This window comes from Thunnus maccoyii, chromosome 6 (genome assembly GCF_910596095.1).
Source record: "Thunnus maccoyii chromosome 6, fThuMac1.1, whole genome shotgun sequence".
In the NCBI taxonomy this organism is placed as follows: domain Eukaryota; kingdom Metazoa; phylum Chordata; class Actinopteri; order Scombriformes; family Scombridae; genus Thunnus; species Thunnus maccoyii.
The window spans coordinates 19,229,097-19,253,902 of record NC_056538.1 but is presented as its reverse complement, the minus strand read 5'-3'; the positions used below and the strand labels follow the sequence as shown (position 1 = coordinate 19,253,902).

The following is a 24,806-nucleotide window of genomic DNA, read 5'->3' as shown; positions in this document are numbered from 1 at the left end:
TTTAGGGGACTTCTTAACTTTGTGAGATAGGAAACCTTTGAACATTTTCACTATTTTGCTACTACTGCATTTAGTTGAATAAAAAACAATGATTGTCCACCATTATGTGCATTTTCTTGCAGGCTCCCAGCCAGATGCAGTTTTAAAAAATCTAGACACTGTGCAGGATTGTGCAACAATGGAAGAAGTTTTTGCTCTGTACAGGCTTTTGTAGTTTATGTTCATTCATTCATTCACTCACGTATAGCCCATCTGTAACCTAGCCAACAGGATGCATGGCATTATAGGACAGCTCATGCCTCAGACATCACTGCACAGGGATCACTCTAAGGTTGCAACTTCATTATAGATTAATCTACTGACGATTTTTTTCAATTAATTGATTCATTTTTGATAATAAAAGACCAAAAGACTGTGAAAAATGCCCCTAGCAATTTCCTACAGTCTAAGGTAATGTCATTATAGTTTTTCTCAGATGCTTTGGCTCAATTCTCAAATGATAGTTGGAGTTGTCAAAACAATATGTGAATTTCTTTTCAACACTTTGTTTTTTGTGCACAACAGAAAGAGCATTTCTCATTCTTTGTTACCATTTGCAAACGTTTTAGCACTTTAGCATTTAGGCAAATGACTAAGTACAATTGTCTACAAATTGAACAATTATTGGTTGTGTATGTCTTTGTGATCAAGATAGATTATGTTTCTTCTCAGTTTAATAGTTTTACTCTCTAAAATATGTTACAATTCTTTCATTGTGTAAGTCATCACAGGCAGAATAGTCCAACTAATTGTCAAAATCTGCTGAGCCCATGTTTCATAAATTGCACTGATATGGAGTGGTTGTAAAGTCTGCTAAATAGGTATATTTGTTGTCAGGTGAAACTCAAGCTTCACTTACAAATGGGAAGTTTCTCATGTCTTACATCAACCAACAGCACGTGTTGTCCAGTTTGTAGGGGAAATCTTATTTCTTAATCTGTTATTCTGATTTGGTGTGTTATAAATTGTAAGAATGATGAACTCTCTGTAAGGACGAAGTATGTTTGAATGAACTGTACAAGTGAATAGCACTGAACTCAAATAACTGGTCTTAAACAAACTGATGCCCCTGCCTCTAGACAGTGGACGGAGTTGAACTATGCAGGGGTGAAATCATGACAGACGTCAAAGTACGTGACCTTCTGCATATTCTGTTTGCATATAAGGACAGTCATTTCAGTTAACCTGTGTTCAGTCTCTTGATGCCACCTCAGTAAAGAGACTGCACCCTAATTGGCCGAATAGCGAGACTGTCTCTGTTTGCTGATTGCTGTTGGTTATTCATATTAATTTGACTTGATACTCTGTAATAAATTCCTTAAATCTGAGATCAAGCTCAGTGTTATTAATGAGTCTGTAATTTCTTGTTCCTCACCACAGAGCAAGGTATTTTCGCCTCAACACATTTAGCTTTCAAGTGTCAGTCATGAGTATTTATACAATTTGTGAACAAGGAGGAGCCTGCTCAGATGAACACTGGACAGGGGCAACAGAGGTGTGAAGTGAAGGTGTAAAGTATATGATCATCGACCACAAAATCAAATGTCTTTGCTTGCTGCAATGGATGCTGCTTGTGATGACATAACAGCAGAAGCGTGCAGAGTATGGTTGCAGCATACAAGACAATTCTTCCCCCGTTACATTGCAATGGAGAGCATGAGGTGTTGAGGTCGATGAGAATTTGTGGCCAAACAGACAAGAGCGACAGGGTGTTTCCTGAAGAGTATTCACTTTGATACACAATAGCAGTCAGCTAGCTTCAGTCTGATACAGTAGGCATTCAGTGTCAGTGAAAACATGTAGGACAAAACTGTGTGGAAGTTAGTAGATGAGGAACACACTTCCAGAGTCCAATGTCATTCTGACAATTACTTAATTTTGAAACATCAATTAAAGGTTTTGGGTGAGTTACAGCCTTTTGCAGGTTAACTATAGTGTTTTGCTGCACATATGAGCTTTTTTAGGAAATGCCTCTTCAGTGCTAGGAACTTTGAAAATGTTTTGAGAAATATGCCAAAGCAATTGAGAAAAACTGTAAATGTCTTGTTTTGTTTGAACCAACAGTCCAAAATCTAATCAAGAGAATCTATTCACTGTAATATAGGACACTGAAAAGAAACATATTCTCACATTTGAAGCCATGAAATGTCTGCCATTTTTGCTTGAAAGGATTCTGTTGGACTAAAGATTTAATTGACTAATCGTTGCAGCTCTATATCATTCACTCCTTTCAAGTCAAGTACATTTTTATTTATATAGCGCAATATCACAAATCAAATTCTTTGTGCAGTGCTGCTGAACTGTGTACAGAGTCTATGAGACTGTGTGTGTCCTTGTTACTTGTAAAAAGCTTTGGATTCCAGCAGCTAACATTCATTCGTGTTGAGAGAAAATAGAGAATGTAGTGACTTTAGGTTACAAAGCATGATCTGAGACAGTTTAGTGTGAAAGTGAGAAAGCAACACAGAAAGTGTAGTAACTGTGAGTCAAAGCCAAGCCAGACAGAGGGTGATATTTCATATAACTGACAGTTTACTCCTCCACTGTATATAAGGCTGCTTATTGCTGCTGGTCAGTAAAGTAGCTCACATATAAGCTCATAAATAAAATCCTTTTTCATATGCTGAGGCATACTGCCCTGTTAGTGTGTTGATTATTATGATCCTTACCATCTTCTAGTGTTGTAGCATTGATCTCTGAGCTAGAGGGCCCTGTGCCGGCTCTGTTGAAGGCCTGGACAACCACACCATACTGTGCAAACTTCTTCAGATTGTCCAGTGTGTACACTTCACTGTCTCCTGTGGCCTTCATCTCTACAATGCTGTACTGGCCGTTACTGCCCGGGCCGTTCTCTCTGTAACCGATCTGGTATCCCCGGATCACCCCATTTTGTAACTCCTTCCTGGGAGCCTGGGGTATGAAATGAGAGAAGACAATGTTGGAATCTGAATTTGAATTTGTAGAGTGCATGATTATTCAGGCACCTCCATAAAACTAGGAAACAAAAAAGAAAAAAAATGACTTTTGAAGAGGTAGCTGTACAGACGGCAGAAAGTTTATACACTTTACCTTCCAGGTGACTCTAATACTCTGAGAGGTAACAGGCTGAAGGATCACGTCCATGGGAGGACCATCGGGTTCTGTAGAGAGAGACAGAGGTTGAAAAGGAGGCATTTTGCTAAAAAAAAAAAAACATTCTGTGGCTTTCATGTTTCCAGAGAGTGTCATGACCCTAAAATATTCTGGTCTAAAACTCTTAAAGGTGTTTTTCTCAATTTCATTAAGGTAAGCTTTTCATCAGTCCAAATTGCTTATTCAAGGACAGGCGTTAGTGTCAACACAGATGCAGAGCTTAAGAGCCAATGCAACAAGGAATAATGAAATATTTGCACACATTGACATTAGTAAAAAGCAGTGCTGTCAAGATACTAACGTGCTTCCTCGGTGCTAATGGTGAGCTCCTTACTGGCCTCACTCTTGCCTATAGCGTTGTAGGAGTACATGCGGATGCTGTAGACAGAGGCAGGGTGAAGGTCTACTATGTTGGCCTGATTGTTGGTGGGGGAAATATTACGAGTGGCGTGCTTCAGCTCCCACGAATCTGTCAAAAAAGAAGACAAATAATAGTATAGAGCTAATTTTTCATTTTGAGTTATACAGTTTGCCATAATTTTCAGAGACACTTCTGATTTATTAGGTATTTGCTCACTCTTGGATTTGTGAAAGACTTCTAACATCAAGTCTTATTTTTTTACCCTTAATCTAAAGGAAAGTCCAGGAAAATTCTTGAAAAAGCATTTTGTATTTTGACATTGGTCAATTTCAACAGATTCCAAAGTGTTTCAAAAAAAGAAACGAAACACCAGAATCTTCCACAGTATCATCTTTATTCCGTTGTCATGTTCACTTTTCTATCACTATTGTCTATAAAACGGAGAATACAGTCTTTGTACTTACCTGTCTTGTTCTTATACTCTATATCGTAGGAGGTAATGACACTATTTCCATCAAACCTCTGTGTCCACCGGAGGTTCATACTACGATCTTTCACTTCGCGCACCTCCAACTCTGGGGGGTCTGGGGGCTCTGAGGGTTAAAAAGAAAACAAGTGAAAAAGAGGAAGGAAGGCAAAATAGAGGGATGGAGGTAGCATCAAAAAGAGGACAACTGTGGAAGGAAAGAGGGAAGTGCAGATAGATTTTACCAATATGAAGAGGAGATGGTACAGTACATGCATTTGTACAAGAATGGTTACCCTGCACAGTGAGCTGTATAAGGCCTCGTCCTTCTCCATAAGAGTTGATAGCATGACAGGAGAAGAAGACTGAATCCTCACGCTCTGCTGGCTTTAGCTGTAGGGAGAGAAAGGTAGAGACAGAAATGTCAGAAAGACAAACAGTTCTATCTTTGTGCAGGCAAAGTGTGTAAAGCACAACTTTGTGATGGAGAAGTGACATTTTACAGAGGCCTTGTGAGCTTTTTTTTTTTTTCCTCACCCATGCCTGTTTGGCATTTTTGTGACTCACCATGCACTGCATTTAGAGAAGAGGTGCAATAGAAGGAGCCTCACTCACAAATCTAGTGGTACACTGAAGTTTTTGGTGTCAAGATTAACTGTTTTGTGTCTTCCTCTTGACATCACCAAGCTCCTTCAGGACCATTTATTACCAGTGACCCTCTCTTTGTATCATCCAAAAACACTGTATTACCAGACTGCAACAACTGCATGCATCATCTCCAACTTTCCAATGGTTCTGGCAAGTGTAGCACCTGAGCCATCTCATTTTTAAATGCAGTGGAGGTAGACTGGTGGCTGCCATGACCATGACCATGATGTGTTAGAGCAGACTCGTAACATAGTGACTGTCAATATCTCCAGCAATGTTAAATTAATCTTAAAAAAAGACATGCTCCTTCCTTGGCATTATATTTTATGCTGCTGCACATCCACACTTGCACACAACTCTGGATGTTCTAGAGATGAATATTAATTTCCTCTAAGGAGATACTGGTCTGGAGTCCATTACCAAACTTAGAGGAGCCAAGGTATTTGGCCATGATTTTTACCAGCCTTCAACAAACCCCTTACACGCTGACCGATATGATAATAGATTCTCAAGGCAACAAAAATACAAAAGTACAGTACCCTCTGTGGATTATACACAGTGCACTAGAATGTACTTTGCAATCTGCACCGACTCATAAAAGCAGAGCGCAAAATGACAAAATAAAAAGTGAAAAATAAAAATATTGAAGGCTATCTATTTGTCAGCTGAGCAAGAGTCATAAAGACATTGCTGTCTGATCTCATAAATGGGATGCTCTACAATATATAAGTGTTTCTTACCTTGAGTGTCGACAACACCTCGTCGGTCTTCTCATTGGGACTGGTGGTAATGGAGTACCGAGGGTTGCGGTCAGGGTCAATGACAGTGTCGCCTCTCTCCCAGCGGATGATGATGGGCCATTCTCCCCTGGCTGTGCAGTTCAGCTCCTTCACATGACCCTTCTTAGCCATGGTAGTGTTGGGGTGACTGGTGATCATTGCCGGGACTGGAAGGAGAGGGGAAATGGAGTGTGAGATGAAGAGAAGGTGAGGACAAATGGGGGGAAACAGGGAGAAATGGTGACAGTAAACAGATTGATGCAAGGGATATTAGATGACAGAGGCAGATAAAAGTGGGAGAAGGGGGGGAGGAAAAGAAAGAGTAAGTGAATAATAAGCAGCGTTTAGGTGGAAAGGGAGGAAGAAGTGAAAGAGCAGAGAGAGGTAGGGTAGGACAGCTGGCAGTTAAAAAGGTGGAGTTCAGAGCAGCCAAGTTCCATCGCAGTAGAGTAATGAAGAGCTATGGTCAATGAGGTAAAGTCAATAAACCTCCTCTCTCATTCTCCAATAGTTAACATTGGGGTCTAGGTGAATGAAGAGGCAAAAACGATACACTCCACCTTTCTCTATACACAAAATCACTCTCACACTCAATCTTCTTTGGCTAACACACACATACACACACATACTCAAGCACACACACTGTATCGATCTGAGGAGGGTTCTGCTGTTTTGTTTTCATCACTTATTCATCTCACCCTCCCTCTTTTCCTTTTTTCCTCCCTCTCCGCTGAGCGAAACAGACAGAATTGAGGGAGGCAGAGGAGAGGAACGGTTCAATCAATAACACTAACACCAGAAGGAGAGAGAGAGAGAGAGAGAGAGAGAGAGAGGTGGGGGGTGGAGTGGGGGTGGGTGGGTAGCAGAACATGGTGAAACAAGTAGATGCATTTATGTGCACCCAGTTTTATGTGTCTATGTGTGCAAGTGTCAAAAGGTGCCAGAAATTACACATTAACATCTCTTTTGTGAGTACAGCTTTGTAAGTTCATGGTACTGCATGATACAAAGTACAGTAAGTGTGTGTGTGTGTGTGTGTGTGTGTGCGTGTGTGCATGTGTGTGTGTGTGTGTGTGTGTATTCTTGTACATTTTCCCTATGCATTTTCACATTGCATTACAGAGGGTGTTACTGACAGCGAGGGCAGGCTGAAGAGATTGATTGCAGATAATGATTAAGCTCAAAGTGTTTTTGATTGTCTGTAGACAGATCCCAAGAGTCAAAAGATCAATCGCTCAGTTGCTTGCTTTCTCACTACCTATCACACACACACACACACACACACACACACACACACACACACACACACACACACACTCTTCTCTCCCTCTCTCTCTCTTGCTTGCTGTTCTTTATTGTTTTGCTCTTAGGTCCATGGTCACCTTTGCTCCCCCAATTTATCAGTGTGCATGCATGTGTGTGTATGTTCATGCCCACAGAGCACAGGGAGAGTAGTGCGAGCCGGCTCATTGGTTTGCCACAGTTAGCAAGTCATAGTGTGCATGAAGACTGATAAAGCAGGAGCACTGGAGCGTCCTTGATGGCCTCACTGCAGTCATCTATGCCATGAAAAAGACTCATACTCTGCTACATTAGCCTGAACGAGTTTGTATACTCACTCTTAACAGTAAGGACCATGCTCTTGCTGATGTCTGAGCCCACCCCATTGGAGGCCTGACAGAGGTAGAAGCCCCGATCCTCTTCCAGGACATGTCTGATGAGTAGAGAGCCGTTATTCATGATCTGGATACGGCCCGTTAGAGGCACAGGGTGGTACTGCTGTGGGTTCCCAATACCCGCTAGAGAGAGAGAGAGATATAGCAACAGAGACGGATGGTTAGGGTGCAGGAATTTAACTGGCAACACCTGCACTGTAATGGAATTTATTTTGGATACTATGGATGAATGAACATGACAATGGACAGAAACAAGCAGACAGAGACACAGTATAGTACAAAGATAAGGAATGAAAGATGGGTCATGTACCTAGTGTACCTTTGGCATGTTTCCACATGACCTTGGGAGGAGGGTATCCATCTACTGAACAGTTTAGGATCCCTGCCTTTCCATAGATCCCATCCTGGTTATTTGGCTGCACCACAAACCGAGGAGGCACTATAGAAGTAAAGTAAAACAGTAAAACAGAAGAACAACAAAGTTCATTTTCAGTTCTCCTCCACTTTTTATATTTAATGTTTCCTTTGAGGTCAGTGCACAATATTTCAGTCAAAACATCTGCTGTGCCACTAAATAAAAACTTTTAATCTGCCTTATTGATTATAATGAAATGTAATATGTCATCTAGTTAAAGGGACAGTCCACTTATTTTACATGGCAATGTTCTAGTCAATGGGCAGTATCACTCAGCCTGTGTATAATGTTGTTTTGCAAGACAATTATTGAAGTCACTTAGCTTAGGCTTGTTAAAAAAAATGTGGGTATTTACCAGGCAGGAAGGGCCAAAGTCAAATATGCAATTGAGTTGCATGATTGGAAGTGTAAAAGTCATATATTTCGGCTTCTGCCGCATCAATTTTGACTGTTATTTTCTAAATCTATGTCTTACAAGCCTCCTAACTTTATGGAAGTCCAATACTAAATTGCTTTTTAAAATAACTACCTTCCTTCCTCCTTAAACCATCTCTCTATCGCTTTGATATTCTCTATCTTCTCTCACCACTTTCCTTACCTGTTACTGTGAGCTGCCTCTCAGTGCTCACAGTGGCAGCATCATTGCTGGCAATACAGGTGTAGTTGCCGTTGTGTTTGAGTGACACCTTGGATATCTGGAGGGAGCTCATGAACTCCTTTGTGTCAATGGTGATGCCTGAGGAGGGCACAATCTCCTGGCCATCCTTGCGCCATGTGATGCGAATGGGCATGTCTCCAGATGACACCACGCAAGCAATGTACATCAATTTACCAATGGAAGTCGGTGGAAAGTCAAATGGCTGGATCAGTGGAGGAACTGAGAGAGGTAGAGAAGGGGGGAGATGCAGATGAAAGAATAAGCAAGAAAGGTGAATGAAGGAGAGTAAAAGGGTGTAAGATGTGTAGATAAGAAGGAAGGAGGGAGTAAATAGAAGGAGTAAATATATGTGTAGTAGAGACAAAGTGATAGAAGGGAAAATAGTGATATGAGATAAAAGAAAATAAGTAAAAGAACAGGCAGATCAAGTCGAGGAAATATATGATGAAAAGCAGAGCGGGAGAGCGGGGGAGAGAAATGGCAAGGACAGGCAACAGGGTGAAATAAAGGGTAGATAGAGAGAAGACAGAATAAGGCAAAGAGGGAATGGAAATAAAGAAAAAAGATAAATGAAAACAGTTAGAGGGTTGTTTAAATGAGCAGGGTGAGTAAGAGGTGAAGACAGAGATATGAGGCAGATATGAATAAGTGAAGGATAGAGTAAAGAGAGAAAGTCAGATGTGAAGACACAGGGAGAATATGGGCAGACACACAGATTTGAAGATTTGGGGGCATTGAAAGGACATGGGGTGGGAGAGTGAGTGATGCAGACGGAGAAGAGGTGGAGTGAGAAAGAAACAGAGAGGGGAGACAAAACAGAATAGTTATATTTTGTGAGAGGGCATGTTTCATGTGTCATTTCCAACTGACAAGCTGATTAATAAACTACTGGTCCATCTATCTGTTTGACCAATCAGAAATCTCATTGCTTGAGTCTGTCATCTAAGCCTGGACCCCCAAAGCTTCCAAACCATTGCAGTCTGGCCTACTAGCCCACTGCCCACTCTGCAGCCACCAGTGCCCCCTACCAACCCCTCCACTCCACCCCACCCTGCCCTGCTAAAGCCAGCCCATAATAGCTGCTCTAATTAGAGCCCCATCCGCAGGGGGAAGAGCGGTGTTGCCATGGAGACCGGTAGAGGTGATGGCGGTGGTTTGGAGTTGGGGATGAGGGGAGGGTGGTGTTGGTGGTGGGGGGGTTACAGCTGAGACATCTGGGGGATTTAATCTGGGCCTCATTAAAATTCATCTAATTAAATCAGAGACATGACGAGCACACATTCATACAAGCACATACCTACACCCACACGCAGTGAATGCACATACACACACGCATGTGCACGCATGTGCGTGTGCACTGTGCGAACACTACGAAGACCACCTAGCACCACAAATTTCACACATCTGCTAATGTCAAGCCGAAACACACACAACCCACACTCACACTCGACAACTTCCTAAAACAAACATGTCATGCTATTGCTGCAGAGGGCAGAGCGAAATAACATACAAGGTGACATGTAGAATACATACAGCATACAACACACACGCACTGTGTCATTCAAGCACATACATGCATGTGCATGGCATGCGCACAAGCAAATCTTATACAATAGCACTCCTGCTCTATGTAATTGCTGAGTGGTTGAGAGAGCACACTAGGCCACTCCGCCCCTTAATCAGGGGTTATTAGAGGCAATGCATACAGCTTTCTTCTTTCCTCTCCCTCTGTTTCACTCACACCCTCCTGCTCCAAACCAGCTTTACTCTCCATCCCTCTTACAATCCCTCTCTTCTACATTCATAATATTTTTCATTGCGTTTTCAAAGTTATGAGCCAGTAAGACACAACTAGACTCATATAAATCACAATTCTGTATTATTACTTACAGTATATCCACCTCATTGGGAAAACCCCAGACAAACATTTACACTATATAACACAAGATTATGTGTGCTATGTATGTTTTTAGAGACATCTATGTGACAGTTCATGGTGGGAAAATAACAACCTGTGAGACTGACTGACTGTCAAAATGCTAAGACCTGTAACTGACCTTTGACAGTGACATAAACTGTTTGTGTGATGAACAGCTGCGGTTGGATGAGTACGCTGCAGACATAGGCCCCCTCATCCATCCCTTTCTGAACATCGCTGAGCTTCAGAGTCCCATTCTCATACACCACCTGGATAGACATCAGCAGTGTTACATTCAGAGATGCCAAATGTGAATTTAAATGAGATGATGCTAAGATCAAAACATGGCAGGCACCCATGGAAATAGAAATCCCCCTGATTTGCTTTTGTTCATTTATATCCGTTTGGGAGGTTCAATCCAGTAAAAATCCTTTCAGCAAAACTGATAAATCAAATCAAAGCAAAACGTAGAGGAGATAACACAATATCACTGGCTCAAGGGGACTATTGACCTTAGCATCATTGGTCATTACCACCATTTATCTGACAGTGAAACTCTTTTTTCAGTCAAATGCTTGCTAAAGCTTTAGTTACAAAGACACAGGAGCACAGATTTTTCAGCTTGTTTCATGTTAATGTCTCACATTTTGAAATGTTTTAAGCGTTACTAAGTCAAATGTCAAATTTTGCATCCCTATAAAAGGCACAGCCTGTGATACAATTTACAATATTTGTAAATAAAGCTGTAAAATCATTTGAAAAACACTAAAATTTATGTTATTTACATGGCCAAAGAATTTCCTCATCAGCCTTTAAACAATAATGTATGCACAAGATGTACAGTATGTTCAAAATAGATATTAAGTATCAACATATATTCATGTATATTTATGTTGCACTGTACTTCATGGAAAATAAGTTCTGATATACTGTATTGGTCTGAATATGAGACAACCCTAATTACAAGATGATCCCCCCCTTTTCCAACAACTGTTTTTGGAAAAAGTTTGCCTGAGATACTATTAATACAAAGAGAAGAGAGTCCTCTTGTAAAAGTGAAATATGGTATTTATATTATCTTCGAGCAGAAATTAAGCAAACTCCACCTGGCGATGGTTGTCAGGCAGCAGGAGTCCCTCCTTGTACCAGTTGATTGAATAATAAGGGTACCCAATCACACGGCAGTTTATGAAAGTGTTTCTTCCTGCCACTGCAGTGATGTTCTTCATCGGCCGAATCCTTGGTGGACCTGATGGAGAGAGAGGAAGAGAAAGAGGGACGGAGAGAGAAATGGGCAGAGGGAGCATGAGGGACAGAAAGAAGAGATGGGTTGACCAGAGGAAGAAAAGAGGGAAAGAGTAGGAAGAAAAGAAGATCATTAGTTCATGGTGCCAGAAACAGGTCATGGAATTTTAGGAATAAAGGGAAGGGGTGATAGGGAAGGGAGTTGAGGAGAAGGGAAGGGACAGAAGAGGAAAAAAGCATGTAGAGGTGTAGGGAGAGAAAGAAGGTAGAATGTCCTGCCTCAATGTTAAAAAGCAGCTTTATTTCTGGAGTATATAATATAAAATAGAAGTCTTTACAGGACTGTTTTTCCCCACACAGATGCACCATTCCACTCCTGATCTGTTTACCCCATCCCTAACACATGTACAGTACCAGCCACATGTTTGGAAACACTTTCTCATTCAAGTGAATGGGAAGGTGTGTCCAAACTTTTGACTGGTCTTATGGTCTTTCTCTCTACAAAAATGCAGTTACTCAGCTGATTATTAAGCTGCTTTTTTAGATGAAGAGAAGAAGAAAGGAACAAAAATAAGCCCTATTAAATTACTTCAAAATTTTAAAAGTTTCAGTTTAAAAAACAAAAAGACAAATGCAACAATACAGGAATGCAAGACTTCAGAGCAGCAGTGATGGTGTTACTGTTTACAGGTCAGATTGGATAAGAAATAGCAATTTCATCTAGTGTTACTGACATTTAAACAAAATTTATGTAACCAACTGCACGGCTAGTCTAAAAACAGAGAGGGAAAGTGAGTGGGCGAAAGAGACAAGACGAACTAAACTGACAATAAACTTTATTTTGTACTTTATTTATTTAGGGGCTTTCTGTTTACAGGAAGGCAGTGCATTTATTTGCATGGGTAAGTCCAATAACAACAGTCTCATATTTTTATATATGAATTTTTATTTCTGCTGACCAACCACTTCCACCTCCATTAGGGTAAATGTGTCCTGCCGCCAGCAACATTAGTTTTTGGTAATAATCCTGTCCTCTGATTCAAAAGTCATCAGCTTTAACAACCTAATCATTAAATGCTTGTGTTTATACTGTATATGTGCTACATGTATGCAGTTTTAATTCACTGTGGGGCTTGGACAGTGTCAATTCCATGGCTGCATAGTGTAAGAAATGTATTGTCTTCTTTGTGTTATATGTGCTCTGACAGGGACAAAATCAATGTGAATAATATTCTAAAAAAATACAGAAATATAGCAAAAATAAAGCTTGACTTCCTCAATATGTTGGTCATGTGCCATTGCCAAAAGACAATGGACAGAGACTGGAGGCTGTGGGCACGCAGGCAGACAGACAATCAGACGGACAGAAAATGTGTTTAGCATTAATGGAGGACACTGGCAGCTATCACTCAATCATCCGTCACTTCTTCTCTGACCTTCTCACCATTGTTCATCTTGTATCTTTGTTTTTGTCTTTCCTTCCAGCCCTCCTACCCCCACTTCTCTCTCTCTCTCTCTCTCTCTCTCTCTTTCTCTCTCCTCCCTCTCTCAGCGTGTGCTGAGCTTTGAAGTCACAGCTCTGACGAGTCAAAGATGTATTATTCAGTAGCACCGTTTCACAGACACAGACACACAGACACAGACACACACATACACACACACACACACACACACACACAAAAACAGATAGAGTATATACACGTGCATGTGTGTTCAACTATGTCTGTGTGGCTGCTGGCCCCCTAAATGAATGGGATAAGTTGAGTGTATCCCATTTCAGTGAGTGGATAAGCATACTAGCGTGTTTCTGCTTTTTCATGTGTGGCTATGCATATATGTGTGAATGTGTGTGTGTACACGTGTGTATTTTTTGTCAGGTTGTGTTACAATGGGCCTCATTCTCACTCCAGTGATCATTCTGGCATGTCTCCTTAAAGCAGACTCACATGTCACAACTACACATCTCACCAAAGGACAGAGAAAAGAGAGAGAGAGAGAAGGGAAGAGAGAGACATGGAGACAGCGATACAGCCCTGTCCATCGGTGTCACTCCTCATCCTTGTCGTCTCAGACAACAGTGACATCACCAGTCCTGTCACCAGATTTCACCATCACTCCTCCGACAGACACTGGCACTCCTCCACTCCTCTCCTCTCCATTCCTCTTCTCTCATTTCATCTGTACTCTCTTTCCTACATCTACGGCCATCTGTTTCTTTTTCTTCTAAAGTTTCCTCCTCCGTTTGTCTCACATTCCCTTGATCTCACTTCCTCTCCCTCAGCCATGCTTTCTCTCCATATGTTAAGCCACTATCACTCTATCTTAAAATATTGCCTGCCTGCATACATGTCTATCTGTGTATGTTTGCGTGTGTGTATAAAGGTACTGTAGGTATGAGGATGAGCGGGTGTATTTGTTTTCTTTGTGTGATCACATGTATGTGTGTGTTCACACAGCAGCACTACAGTAACTGAGACAACAGGACAGTAAGCTTGAAAAGACAGATTGAAAGAAAGAAAGATCGACCAAATAAGACAAAACACTGACTGCTGCAGATAATTAAAATGTATGTGTAAAGATTGATGGACAGAACAAATAAAAATAAAATAAGAGAAAAACTAAAAATATACATATGAGAAACACATACAGAGATAGAGGTAGAGATATAGAAGGGTACAGGATAGGATATGGGTCAGGGTAGGGGTAGGGGTCAGGCTATGAGAAGCCTCTGTATGACTGATATTGAAAAGTAGACAGGCACCTCTTACGTTTATGCGCGCTTGGTACTCGGCACTACCAGCCGAGTTTCGTGCGGCGCACCGATACACTCCTCCATCGCGAATCTGTGGGCTGCTGACGTTGACATGGCTCACTGTGCTGCCATCGGAGAGTGTGTACTGGCTGGCTCGGACACGCGACAGGTCCCGGGCTACCGGCTCATCGTCCAGGGTCCAGGTGATGGTCGGAGGAGGTGCTCCTTTGGCGGCGCACATCAGGGAAAATGGTTCACCTGGGACCACCACCCTCTCACTGAAGGAGGCAACGATACGGGGTGTACCATCTGAGAGAGAATATCAAGAGGAAAGAAACAAGGTGTGAATTTGAAAACAAATAGTAATGACTGACTGTGATGCCTCACACTGGATTCAAACCAGTATTATGTGAGTGAGAACCTTATTTGACAAGAGACTATATCAGTAATTTCCTTTACTTCAAGGCATAGGATGGAAAAGTAACACTCCATATCAGTAATAAGAGGGAAGCTGCATGAAGCCCAGCACAATATTTCTGTGTGGAAGAATGCATTTGTACATAAATCAAACATATGTTAATTGATGTTAACACCTTTGTTGTTGATATTAACTGATTTGCTTCTGTTTCTTCTCATTTCAAAGTTGTGCATATGTGTTTTCATATGTGTGCATGAGTGCATATACTATGTATGTGTGGGAAATCAAAATAAATTGGAAATCCTTGAAGAGATGAAACTAGATGGAACAATTCAGGTCAGTTTTATGTCAATTAAATTGATATTTCTCCATTAACAACCTTTCCAAAACATTTTGTGAACATTTTTTGCAAACAGATGATAACAGACAAATGCACAGATGAAATTGAGGCCCTGTCTAACGGCTCCTGTGCAGGTATGTGATGAAAATGTGCCGTAAACCATGGACAATTTTATTGTTTCTACAGGCACATAAATCCAATCATTCTTACTCTAACAGCAGTATAACAACTTGAACCGTTCTCTTTACCTACATGCATTCATGATCTTCATGACTCACGAAGTTCTGTCCTCACCTTCCAGCAGTATGATGGAGAAGTCCTGGGCAGTCTGTCCCTTGCGTGTGGCAAAGCACTGATAAGCTCCAGAGTGTCTCTTTTGGGCAGCAGAAATGAACAATGTCTCATTGTGAGCCCCCTGGATGGAGAAGTGCTGGTCAGGCAGGACAGGTTCTGTGTTACGGTACCAAGACACAATAAAATGGGGGGAACCCTGGACGGCACAAGACAGGATGACTGTACTGCTGATCCCCGTCTTCAGGTTCTTGGGGGACAATGTGACTCGCAATGGCTCTAAAGATAGAAGAAACAAGAAGAGAGAACATTTTGTTGAAAGTTATTCACAACTTTTCATTTACAGCTTGCTATGTAAATATTGGAGGTACAGTATCTGTAGTATCTTATTTGCATTGCTAAATGAAAGCAATTTGAGCTGAGCTACACTATGCTGGCCAGGCAATGCAAATCATGTTTTGGTGTGGTGGAATTGTGTATTTGTAATTTGTGTGTCAAGATTTCTGCCATTGCTCTTGTGTATGTAAGTGTGTGTGTGCTCTAAGCAGCGAGGAAAACCGAGACAGAAAGACAGAAAGGGGAGAAAATGTCAGTGAGCAATAAAGCAGCTGGTGTTAAGTGCTGGAGGCTGCTGATTGTGTGTGTGCATGTGTGTGTGTGTGTGTGTGTGTGTGTGAGTGTGTGTGTGTGTGTGTGTGTGTGTGTGTGTGTGTGTGTGTGTGTGTGTGTGTGTGTGTGTGTGTAAGACTCTCTTCATGGGCTATAAGTGCATTTCCATGCCCTGTCATAGGAGGTTTGTGGGTTGTGCAGTGATGTGCCCTGTGGCCAGTCTGCCCAGTGTCCACTAACTTCACCCTTTTTCCTTCCACCCTCCATTTTCATCTCCTCTCCTCCACTGCCCTCCTCTTTCTCTCTACAAGTGTGCCATCTCTTTCATTCATGCACACGACATTATGAAATACTCTTTCCTCCCTCTCTTACGTCTTCGGTAAACAGAGCAACAGGCCTGCGCCACCGCTGTTCTGCTATGTCACTGTAGCGACGCCTCAGTGGGGTTTGAGAGCATAGCGGGGGGGAACAAGCCGTCCTCACAGATCAAGCTCATGCTTGGCCCAGACGAGAGTGGGTTAGGGGGGGGCGTGTATGCGACACGGGGGCCAGAGCAAAGCCAACAGAGCTTGAATAATGTCTCCATTCCTCCTGTCCATGACCTGACATCACATTCATTACTTCTGTCCATCTCATTCTTTCACTCCATCTATACTGTTGTCAGTGTCGAACCGTGGAAGTCAAGAGAGGTAGAAAAAGTAGTGTGCCAAGAGGGGTGGACTTTTTTGATATTGTATTACTGTACTGAGTTTTTTTTTCTACCTCTCCACTCTCTCCTCTGGTTACCCACCTATGACATTGAGGTGACCTGTAACCTCTTTGGAGCCAAAGCTGTTGGTGACCTCACAGATGTAGTTGCCACTGTCGTCGAGCCTCAGGTCAGAAATGGTGAGGCCGGTGATGCGCCGTGTCCAGCGGGAGTCTGCCGGTATTGGCCGTCCATCCTTTAGCCATCGGATGGTGGGGTTGGGATATCCGGATGCGATGCAGGGTAGCTCCACACTGTGACCCACCTGCACCTCACCGGACTGGAAACTGTCCAGCACTGACGGGGTGGACTCCGTAGGGTCTGCGGGTGAAGCAGGTCATAGAAAATATTTATTGATTCAGTTTCTTTGGCTGATTTTAGACAAAACTAAAGCTTAAAACTCTTTAAGTCCATTACAGAAAATGTACTAAATCATGATTTTATTTTTATTTAGTAATTCTGTATACAACTAAAGGTTGAAGTGGTAACTTGTTGCCTACCCATAACAGAGAGCCTGGCTCCATTGCTCTGGCGAGTCTCTCCACTGTACTTGTGCTTTGTGATGCAGCGGTAGGTGGACAGAGCATCTTCCTTCTGCACTTCTGAGATATACAGAGCGCCAAATGAGGTCAGGAAGAAACGGTTACCTGTGGAGAACAGCAGAGAGGGAGCAGGTAGAACAAGAGAAAAGGACATGTTAGTCAATGTATTTGGGTAACAAATGCGCCCTTTCAACAAAAGCTTATCATTTGCATGTAAGGTACTGCGTCTACACAAATATATTTGCACTGGGCTGGGTTCTTGTCTGTTTGAGAGCGTCAATTTTGTGCACTGAAAATCTAAGGTTATCTAATCACATTTTCTAGCTAATAATCACATTTGGAAGATTGTTATTTTGAAACCATTGATTTAATTTTATTTTTTTCATGACATTAAGTACTGTCCACATGGGGCTTTGTTTACATTCTCACCTTTTCTTTGGCTAAACAGCATTACATCGATTCTTTATGTTTAAAAACTGTAAAAATTTTTGATATTTTCCAGTGTAAAAAATGCAGAAAAAAATTACCTGAACACAGAATGTCTTATGTGCAACTTCTGAAAGAGTAGCTATAATAGTTGACGTTAAATGTATTTTCAAGTTTTATTCACTGTTCTAAATGTTGTGAGACACATTTCTAATCAATCTTGATCCTTGAGATCTTCTGTATTCACTCTATTCATTATTTTTCTTCAATATATGTTTGCGATTACTGGAAAAAAAGCAAAGCATCCAAAGGAAATTGAAAAAAGCAAGTGAAGTTAAGTTTGTGTAAGATATGTGCTGCTTCTTAAGTATTATAGATGGCAACCTCTCCATAATAAGACCCTCTTGACAAAACTTAAGCACATTTTATGGAGAAAAAACTGATTTCAAAAAGAAAAAAGCAAGACTAGAATGTACATCAAAAGGCCCAACCACAGTACTTAGGTGAACACATGGGAGCTTTTAACATACCCTGTCCAATCTATCCAGCAAGATATACACAATAGAGAGAGACAGATAAGAAGAAAAAGAAAGAAAGAAGAGAGAGGGGAGTTATTGTAGGTGTTAATAATTGATGTGTCTGTGTGTGTTATGGTAACAACAGATTAGCGTCATTTTCATTTCACATCAGTGACTACTTGGTCTGCCTCTGATTTATCTACATGTCAATAGAGGGAGTATGTGAATGTGTGTGTATGTGAGAGAGAAGAAGAGAAAGAGAGAGCAATGGAGGGAAAAGAGACAAGGAGAGTGTATTTCAGTGTTTGATTCTTTACGCTTCTCTGAGTCTTTTTGTATTCTCTTTCCCCAAAGGGTTATTTTAGACAGTGCGCACTTCAGAGTTTGTAGTAGATTGCAGATTGTTTGGTTATGCGAATAGTATTGCAGTGTGTATGTGTGTGTGTGTGTGTGTGTGTGTGTGTACATGTATATGTGAACATGCTGGCTGTTTTTTGTTGTACATGATGTTTCAATGTCTCTTTGCAATGTTGACAAGAAAAGGGCTTGAGTAAAACACAGGTGCACTGAATAGTTGCAGTACTGGAAATATGTACCGCACAGAAAAACACCCTCACTCACATACACACACAGCTCCAATCAATAGGTCATCACCTAACAGAAGAGCAAATTTATTCCGAAACACTTAGGGTGCTAGCTGTTACATGTGTTTAACTGTTGATGAAAAGAGGCTGCTGTAGTGTGAAAACCAGAGTACTTCAACTTCAGTTTTGGATGCTTTTCATTTTGTTCTTAGTCACGTCTTGTTCCTACTTTTTTTTTACTGAGAAAGTGTATTTTCACAGTTTGAAATATGCATCTGCATTTAGACATGTAAAAATGTCAACACATGATTTCCTGTGTGTGTGAGTATCAATGAACATATGTAGATCTGAATTTGTAGGTAAGTATCAATAACCAAGCTAGTGTGTGTGTGTGTGTGTGTGTGTGTGTGTGTGTGTGTGTGTGTGTGTGTGTGTGTGTGTGTGTCTCCTGCTACAATGTGAGCAACGACAATCGATGCATTTTATGGCTGCACAGCTCTATCCAAAGGAGATTTATTAAAACAGAGAGGACTGGCCTGGCTCCCTGCCACACACACACACATACACACACACACCTACATACAGAAACACACCTTCTATCACTCCAACAAGACTGAGATGTGAAGGAGACTGAAGGCTTTACTTCTTGCCGACAGGTTTTCACTGACTAAATAAAAAGTGCATTATTCCACATCCAGGCTTTTCATTAGGCGTTCATTTCACTCATTATTGATTAATGTGTTCATTCATTCATTTTCCAGATTAATCAATTAGTCTATAAAAAGTCAAAATTGTAAAAAACAAAACAAAACCAAAAAAACAATGATACAATGATATAAAAGAGGAAGAAGCAGCATTACATTTTCACTTTTGAGTAGCTGGAACTAGTAGATATTTTGATATAATTGCCTTAAATGCTTAAACAATAATCTAAATAGTTGATTCATTTTCTGTTGATCAATTAATCAGTCAATCGAAAAATTATTTCAGGACATATAGTGCTGCTGACCAGCTTTTAGAGCTTTAGAGTCTACAGCATCTATAGCATTTTGTGTCAGTTGTCAGATCAGTGGTTGACTGATATGTTCACATAGTATGTCTGCATTTTGGTGTGTGTGTGTGTGTATCTCTGGGTTTCGAGATTTCCAAATATTTTTCCACACACATTTGAGTGTCAGTTTGTGCATCTGCATGCATATGTGAAAGTTCACACACACATGTTTTCATGTGAGTCAGACTGTTGTGCTGAGTGCTAAGCGACGTAAGCTGTAATTTCCAAAGCCTGCCCTTTTGTTCCAACCTGGGTATTAAGCCTTACAGGATAATATGCACTTGGTGAGTAGAACCCTGTATAACACACTGCTACACCCTGTCACAACATGCCTGGAGAGAGAAAGACAGACCAGAGGGGGGTGGAGCGGGAAGAGGGTGGGGTGTAGAGTAAGAAATTCAGACATGGTTAAGAATGGAGAGAAAGAAAGTAGTGCAGGGGACATTCATGAGAAGGAGCTTGTCACTGCTGGTTGTAGAGGAAACTTACTCTCATTCATTCCTCATTCATTCATTCCTCACTATTTTTCTCTTTTACTCTCACATTTTGTATTTTTCTCCCTCTTGTTTCAGAGGGCTGCAACTGTTCTCCATCAATTAATCTGCAGATGTTTTTTTGTAAATAATGTACTTACACGGCTTGTTTTGCATCTTTCAAAGCATGATGGGAAGTGTAGTAACAAAATCAAAACATATGTAGCTGTAACTACAAGGAGTCAATTAAATGACAATGAAGATGTCGATGAAGATTTTTTTTGTCATTTGACGCTATCAATTAATTTTTTCACAGAACTAAGGCATAGGTTGCACTATCAACATGGTTCTTATATCTATGAAATCATATTTTCTTTTATGTATTAATTTACAGATATTTACTCTGTGACGAAAACCCATCTAGGCAAAATATTTACTCATGAAAACTTTATTTTTGTAAGACAAATACATATAGTACCAGCCACCTGTCAAATGATGGCATAAAACAACAATATATGGCACGTCAAACTATAATTAATTTTTCTGGTCGACTAATCAATTAACCGTTTCAGCACTAGAGTGCTAAACCAGATTAGATGTCCTGAAATACTCATCAATATAATCCCTCTATTCTGTCCTCAGCTTTCTACTACCCCTCATTTCCTCTCTCCTCTTCTTCACCCTGGCTCTTTCTACTTGATATTTAATTTCTAGTCACTGCCTGCTCTCCTGCTGTCTATGGAGATGTGACACACCTGAAACAGCAGAGAAGGTGCCGGCAGCGATAGACAGAGGCAGTGGAGGAGAGGAAGGGGCTGACACTACAGGGAAGAGGACGGCAGATGGAGATTGATGGAGGGAGAGATAGGGAGATAAAGAGAAACATGCCGTTGGGAGTGACAGAGGAGGGAGTGAGAGTGAGTGAGAGGGATGGGGGGCCTGCAGGCCTGAGAACCACACAATTCCTCTACGTCTTTCTCTAGCTCTCTCTATCCCTCTCTCTTTCTCCCCTTGCAAGCCTCTCCTTGTGGGAGAGGAGATCAATTCTCGTCTAGTCTGCCTACGCCTCCAGGAGTTTGTTGTTGTTGTTGAGTATGTGTATGTATGTGCCTCTGTGTCTGCTTTTTTTCCTTTTTTTTTTTTTTTTTTTTGCTGTGGGAGGCAGGATGAGATTTTTTGAGGTCTATCCCACACCCATGGGAGGTGCAAAATCCCCTCACTTCCTCCTTATTTCCCGACCCCTTCCTCCCCTTCTTTTGCTCCCTTTTTTTCTATCTGCATGACACATCTTTTCTCCATTCCTGCTCTCTCTTCCTCAACTCTCCCCTCTGCCCTCCACCTCCTTCTATGTCTGCCTTCCTTCTAGTCTGTGCTCCTCTTCCCTCTCTTTCAGGGGGGTCTGTAAGTAATGGAATCAGTTCAGCTGATCATCCTGAGGCAGGAAGTCAAGCCAAGTGCAGAGTGAAGTGTGTGTGTGTGTGTGTGTGTGTGTGTGTGTGTGTACGTATGCCAGAAATTCCACAGATACACTTACACATACACACACACATACATGCAAATAACGAGACAGAGAGACAAGGAGGGAGAGAGACACACATTGAAAAGAGGATTAGCGAGCCCTGGAGCATCACTTGTCTTCCCCAAAGTTCCTCCAGAGAGAGGACACTCCTCTCCTTTGAGATAGATGGGGGATAGACGGTGAGGAAGGGGGAGGAAAGATGGAGGCAGAAGATGAAGGGATGCAGGAAAGGTGCAGCTAAATATATCCTAGCGTAGTATATGGCTGCCATTTTCAACAAATTATCGTCAAATGGGGGGGGAAGGGATAGCAACGTGAGCGATAATAAAGAATAAAGATGATCATGTTAATGTAGGTATGCTGTAGCCACCAGGGAGGCTGGGAGGAGAAGAGGACAAGATCAGACAGGAAAGAAAGGAAAAGAAAGTAACTAAGAAAAGATATACATATTTTGAGATGATGACTAGACCACAGAGAAAAGAAAGAGATAGAAATAGATAAAACAGTGAGTGAAAGCAAGAAAGAAAGTGATTCAGAGAGAAAAAGAGCCAGAGAGGAAATGGCGTAAGTAAGGGGGTTTGTTCTTGGTGCTGCCATGCAAATGAAGGCGGCGCTGCAGCAATGCTAACTAACAGCAATTCACACTGTTGGACTCATCATTTATTAATGCTCTACGGCTCCCCCTCCCATCTCTTTCTCTCTCTCTCCCTCTCTTTACCCATTCCCCTCTCCCTTGCTCTCGCCAGGATCTCTCTTTTTTGTTCGCTCTCTCACTCGCTGTTGCTAGGGCCCGTGCACTCACGTGACAACAGCTGGGTAGGGGGCGCTGCGGTGGCACACAACGACATGTGCAAGTGTGCGTTTCATGTGTGTTTTGCGTGTATGTGTGCAAGCTACTGTGTGCGTGTGTGCGACAGAGTACCCTTCATTAGAGGTAAAAATGGAATCAGCCATTTAAATTGTGGCGACGGAGATCAGAAGAGAGGAGAGAAACTGCTGAATGGATGTGTAACTGATTCACAGGCCTAAGTTATAGGTCACAGAGGAGCTCAACACATCTCTCTGTGCATCATATCACTTTATTTTTGACTCTGCTTTTTAACAAAAACAGATGCTGAAGACTATCGCAACTTTCAAGTCAAGGTTTGATCTTACAATCGGATTGTAAAGCTAAATGGGCCGCCAGCTCTGTACAATAAAGGCCAGTAGCTGTACAAATGGACTCCTCGCAAATGCATACAATCACAGGCTTTTTCCAGATTTCTCACAATCTACACATTCTTACTCCCACTGTCTCACAATCCACGCCTGTAGAATGCACTCAACAAATTTGTGAGTGTGCGTGTGTGTTTGTGTGTTTTTGTGCAGAACTTCCTCACTACAGGATGGCACAACAATGAGCAGACAGTGAAGTACACCTACACATTCCGTATTTATTCTCTTTCTGATTCAATTTTTCATTTTTGCCTTTCTTTTCCTTTCCACTTTTTCTTTCCTCTCACTTTGTCTACATCTATCCCCTCACCATTCATCATAATATTCATTTTACTAACTCTGTCTCACATTCTGTTGTGGACCTATATGTGAGTCTACATCTGGGTATGTGTGATGCATTGAAGGTGTTAAAGTGTGTGTTTCAGAATAGATGATATGATAGATAGATAGATAGATGCAATGAATGAGGGACTGTGTGTATATGCCTGTTTGAACCCAAAACTATGAGCTGCTGCGACAGAAATGCAACTGTTTTATATTTACTAAGCCAAAACACTATTGTAATAGACAATTCAGTATCAATGTGCTGAGAGTGCAAGAGAGGATGAGACCTCAGTGAAATTGATTCCACACTGTAAACACGCCCAGCTGCCTGTGGTTGGTTGGAAATGCTGACAAGATTTTGTCACAAGCTAGAAAACATGAAACTCTACATGCAAAAATTCCCTAAATCTATGCACAAATAAGTACATGAGAAATGGTGGAAGTCATAGAGAAATGCTCAAGGAGTACAGCCATTCAGCACCATGGAGAGCTACATTACAAAATATTAAGGAATACTGGCTGAGGTAACACCACGGACAGCTCTGCAGCTGCAGCCAAAAACAGCAAAGGCCTCAGCATTCAGGGTCTCAGTGGTGCAACATTTGGCACAAGTAAACTGTGTGTGTGTTTCTTAGGGTAATGTTAGCTACAGTGGATACTGTGGCAGAGTAATAAAATAGTAATGTGGCATATGGCCCAGTGCTACAGCCCAGCCTATCAGCAGTCAGTCAACTCCCTACCAGAGACATACAGTAACAGAGCATCCAATACTGGTAAACAAGGTGGGATGTATCTGTGGTGTTACAAATACAGAATGTAACAAAATGGCGTCAATCATAGTGAATCAAAGGGTTTAACAAACACATTAGACAAATGACCAAGAACAAAGGTTAAAGGAAAGCAGCTGCTAACCTGAAGTTATAGAGCAAGGAAGCCATATGTCTAAAGGAAATATGAAAGGATCGGCTCAGTTAAGTGCACAATGCTACAGAGCATAAAACACATATATGGAAACACTGTGATGTATTTCTTTGGATCCAAATAGCCATCCAGTAGTGTAGTTGCCACCAAAAGAGTAAATCAACACCTATCTTTATTTGCCATCATGTTTTGATGTTGCAAATTGCATGAATGTGAGCTTTCTGTGTACATAAACTGTGCCCACTGTACTTTGGCATTGTCCTTCTTCTATCTATATGAGTGAAATCATAGAAATCCAAAGATATCTACGTGTCCGTGAACATTACTGTACAGAAAGATATGTCATAAAACATGCAGTACACTATGATAAAATTCACACTGGTTTGTCAAACAGCTCCAGGTGATCGTGCCAAAAACTATGTGAAGCATTTGCTCTTTCAAAATAGTGAACGGGCAAAGTTTCACTCTGTTTTTCAGAGTGAAAAAGAATGAAAGGAGTCAGTCCGGATCTCTCCCTCCTCCTACTCCACTCCTTCTCCTGGCTAATTTATTTGATAATTACCAAGGGCCCATTATGGCTGATTTCAAGGAGGCACTGGGAAGGCCTACTAAAAGCTATTTCATTTGAGCTGCTCATTTTTAAGCACCCTCCCTGCGTCATATTGAACACACACACACACACACACGCACACACACACACACATATGCATGCACTTTATAAAACATGACTTGTACAAC

General features: G+C 41.4%; 1 protein-coding gene across 5 annotated transcripts in view; it reads right to left on the bottom strand.

Annotated features, from left to right (window-relative positions):
• The window catches only part of LOC121899270 (Down syndrome cell adhesion molecule-like protein 1 homolog), a 105,440-nt gene that overhangs the window by 20,946 nt on the left and 59,688 nt on the right, over window positions 1-24,806 (bottom strand). For 2 of the 5 annotated variants that reach the window (XM_042414982.1, XM_042414981.1), the window contains exons 4-18: window positions 16,996-17,142; window positions 16,538-16,816; window positions 15,142-15,417; window positions 14,099-14,398; window positions 11,199-11,341; window positions 10,232-10,361; window positions 8,115-8,393; window positions 7,412-7,540; window positions 7,045-7,224; window positions 5,387-5,592; window positions 4,295-4,391; window positions 3,997-4,125; window positions 3,473-3,640; window positions 3,109-3,179; window positions 2,709-2,949 (exon numbers count right to left, since the gene is read on the bottom strand). In XM_042414982.1, coding sequence (XP_042270916.1) covers window positions 2,709-2,949; window positions 3,109-3,179; window positions 3,473-3,640; window positions 3,997-4,125; window positions 4,295-4,391; window positions 5,387-5,592; window positions 7,045-7,224; window positions 7,412-7,540; window positions 8,115-8,393; window positions 10,232-10,361; window positions 11,199-11,341; window positions 14,099-14,398; window positions 15,142-15,417; window positions 16,538-16,816; window positions 16,996-17,142 — 2,775 coding nt within the window. Of the gene's footprint in view, window positions 1-2,708; window positions 2,950-3,108; window positions 3,180-3,472; window positions 3,641-3,996; window positions 4,126-4,294; window positions 4,392-5,386; window positions 5,593-7,044; window positions 7,225-7,411; window positions 7,541-8,114; window positions 8,394-10,231; window positions 10,362-11,198; window positions 11,342-14,098; window positions 14,399-15,099; window positions 15,418-16,537; window positions 16,817-16,995; window positions 17,143-24,806 lie in introns of those variants that run through there. The other 3 variants (XM_042414983.1, XM_042414984.1, XM_042414985.1) reach the window with 3 other exon arrangements.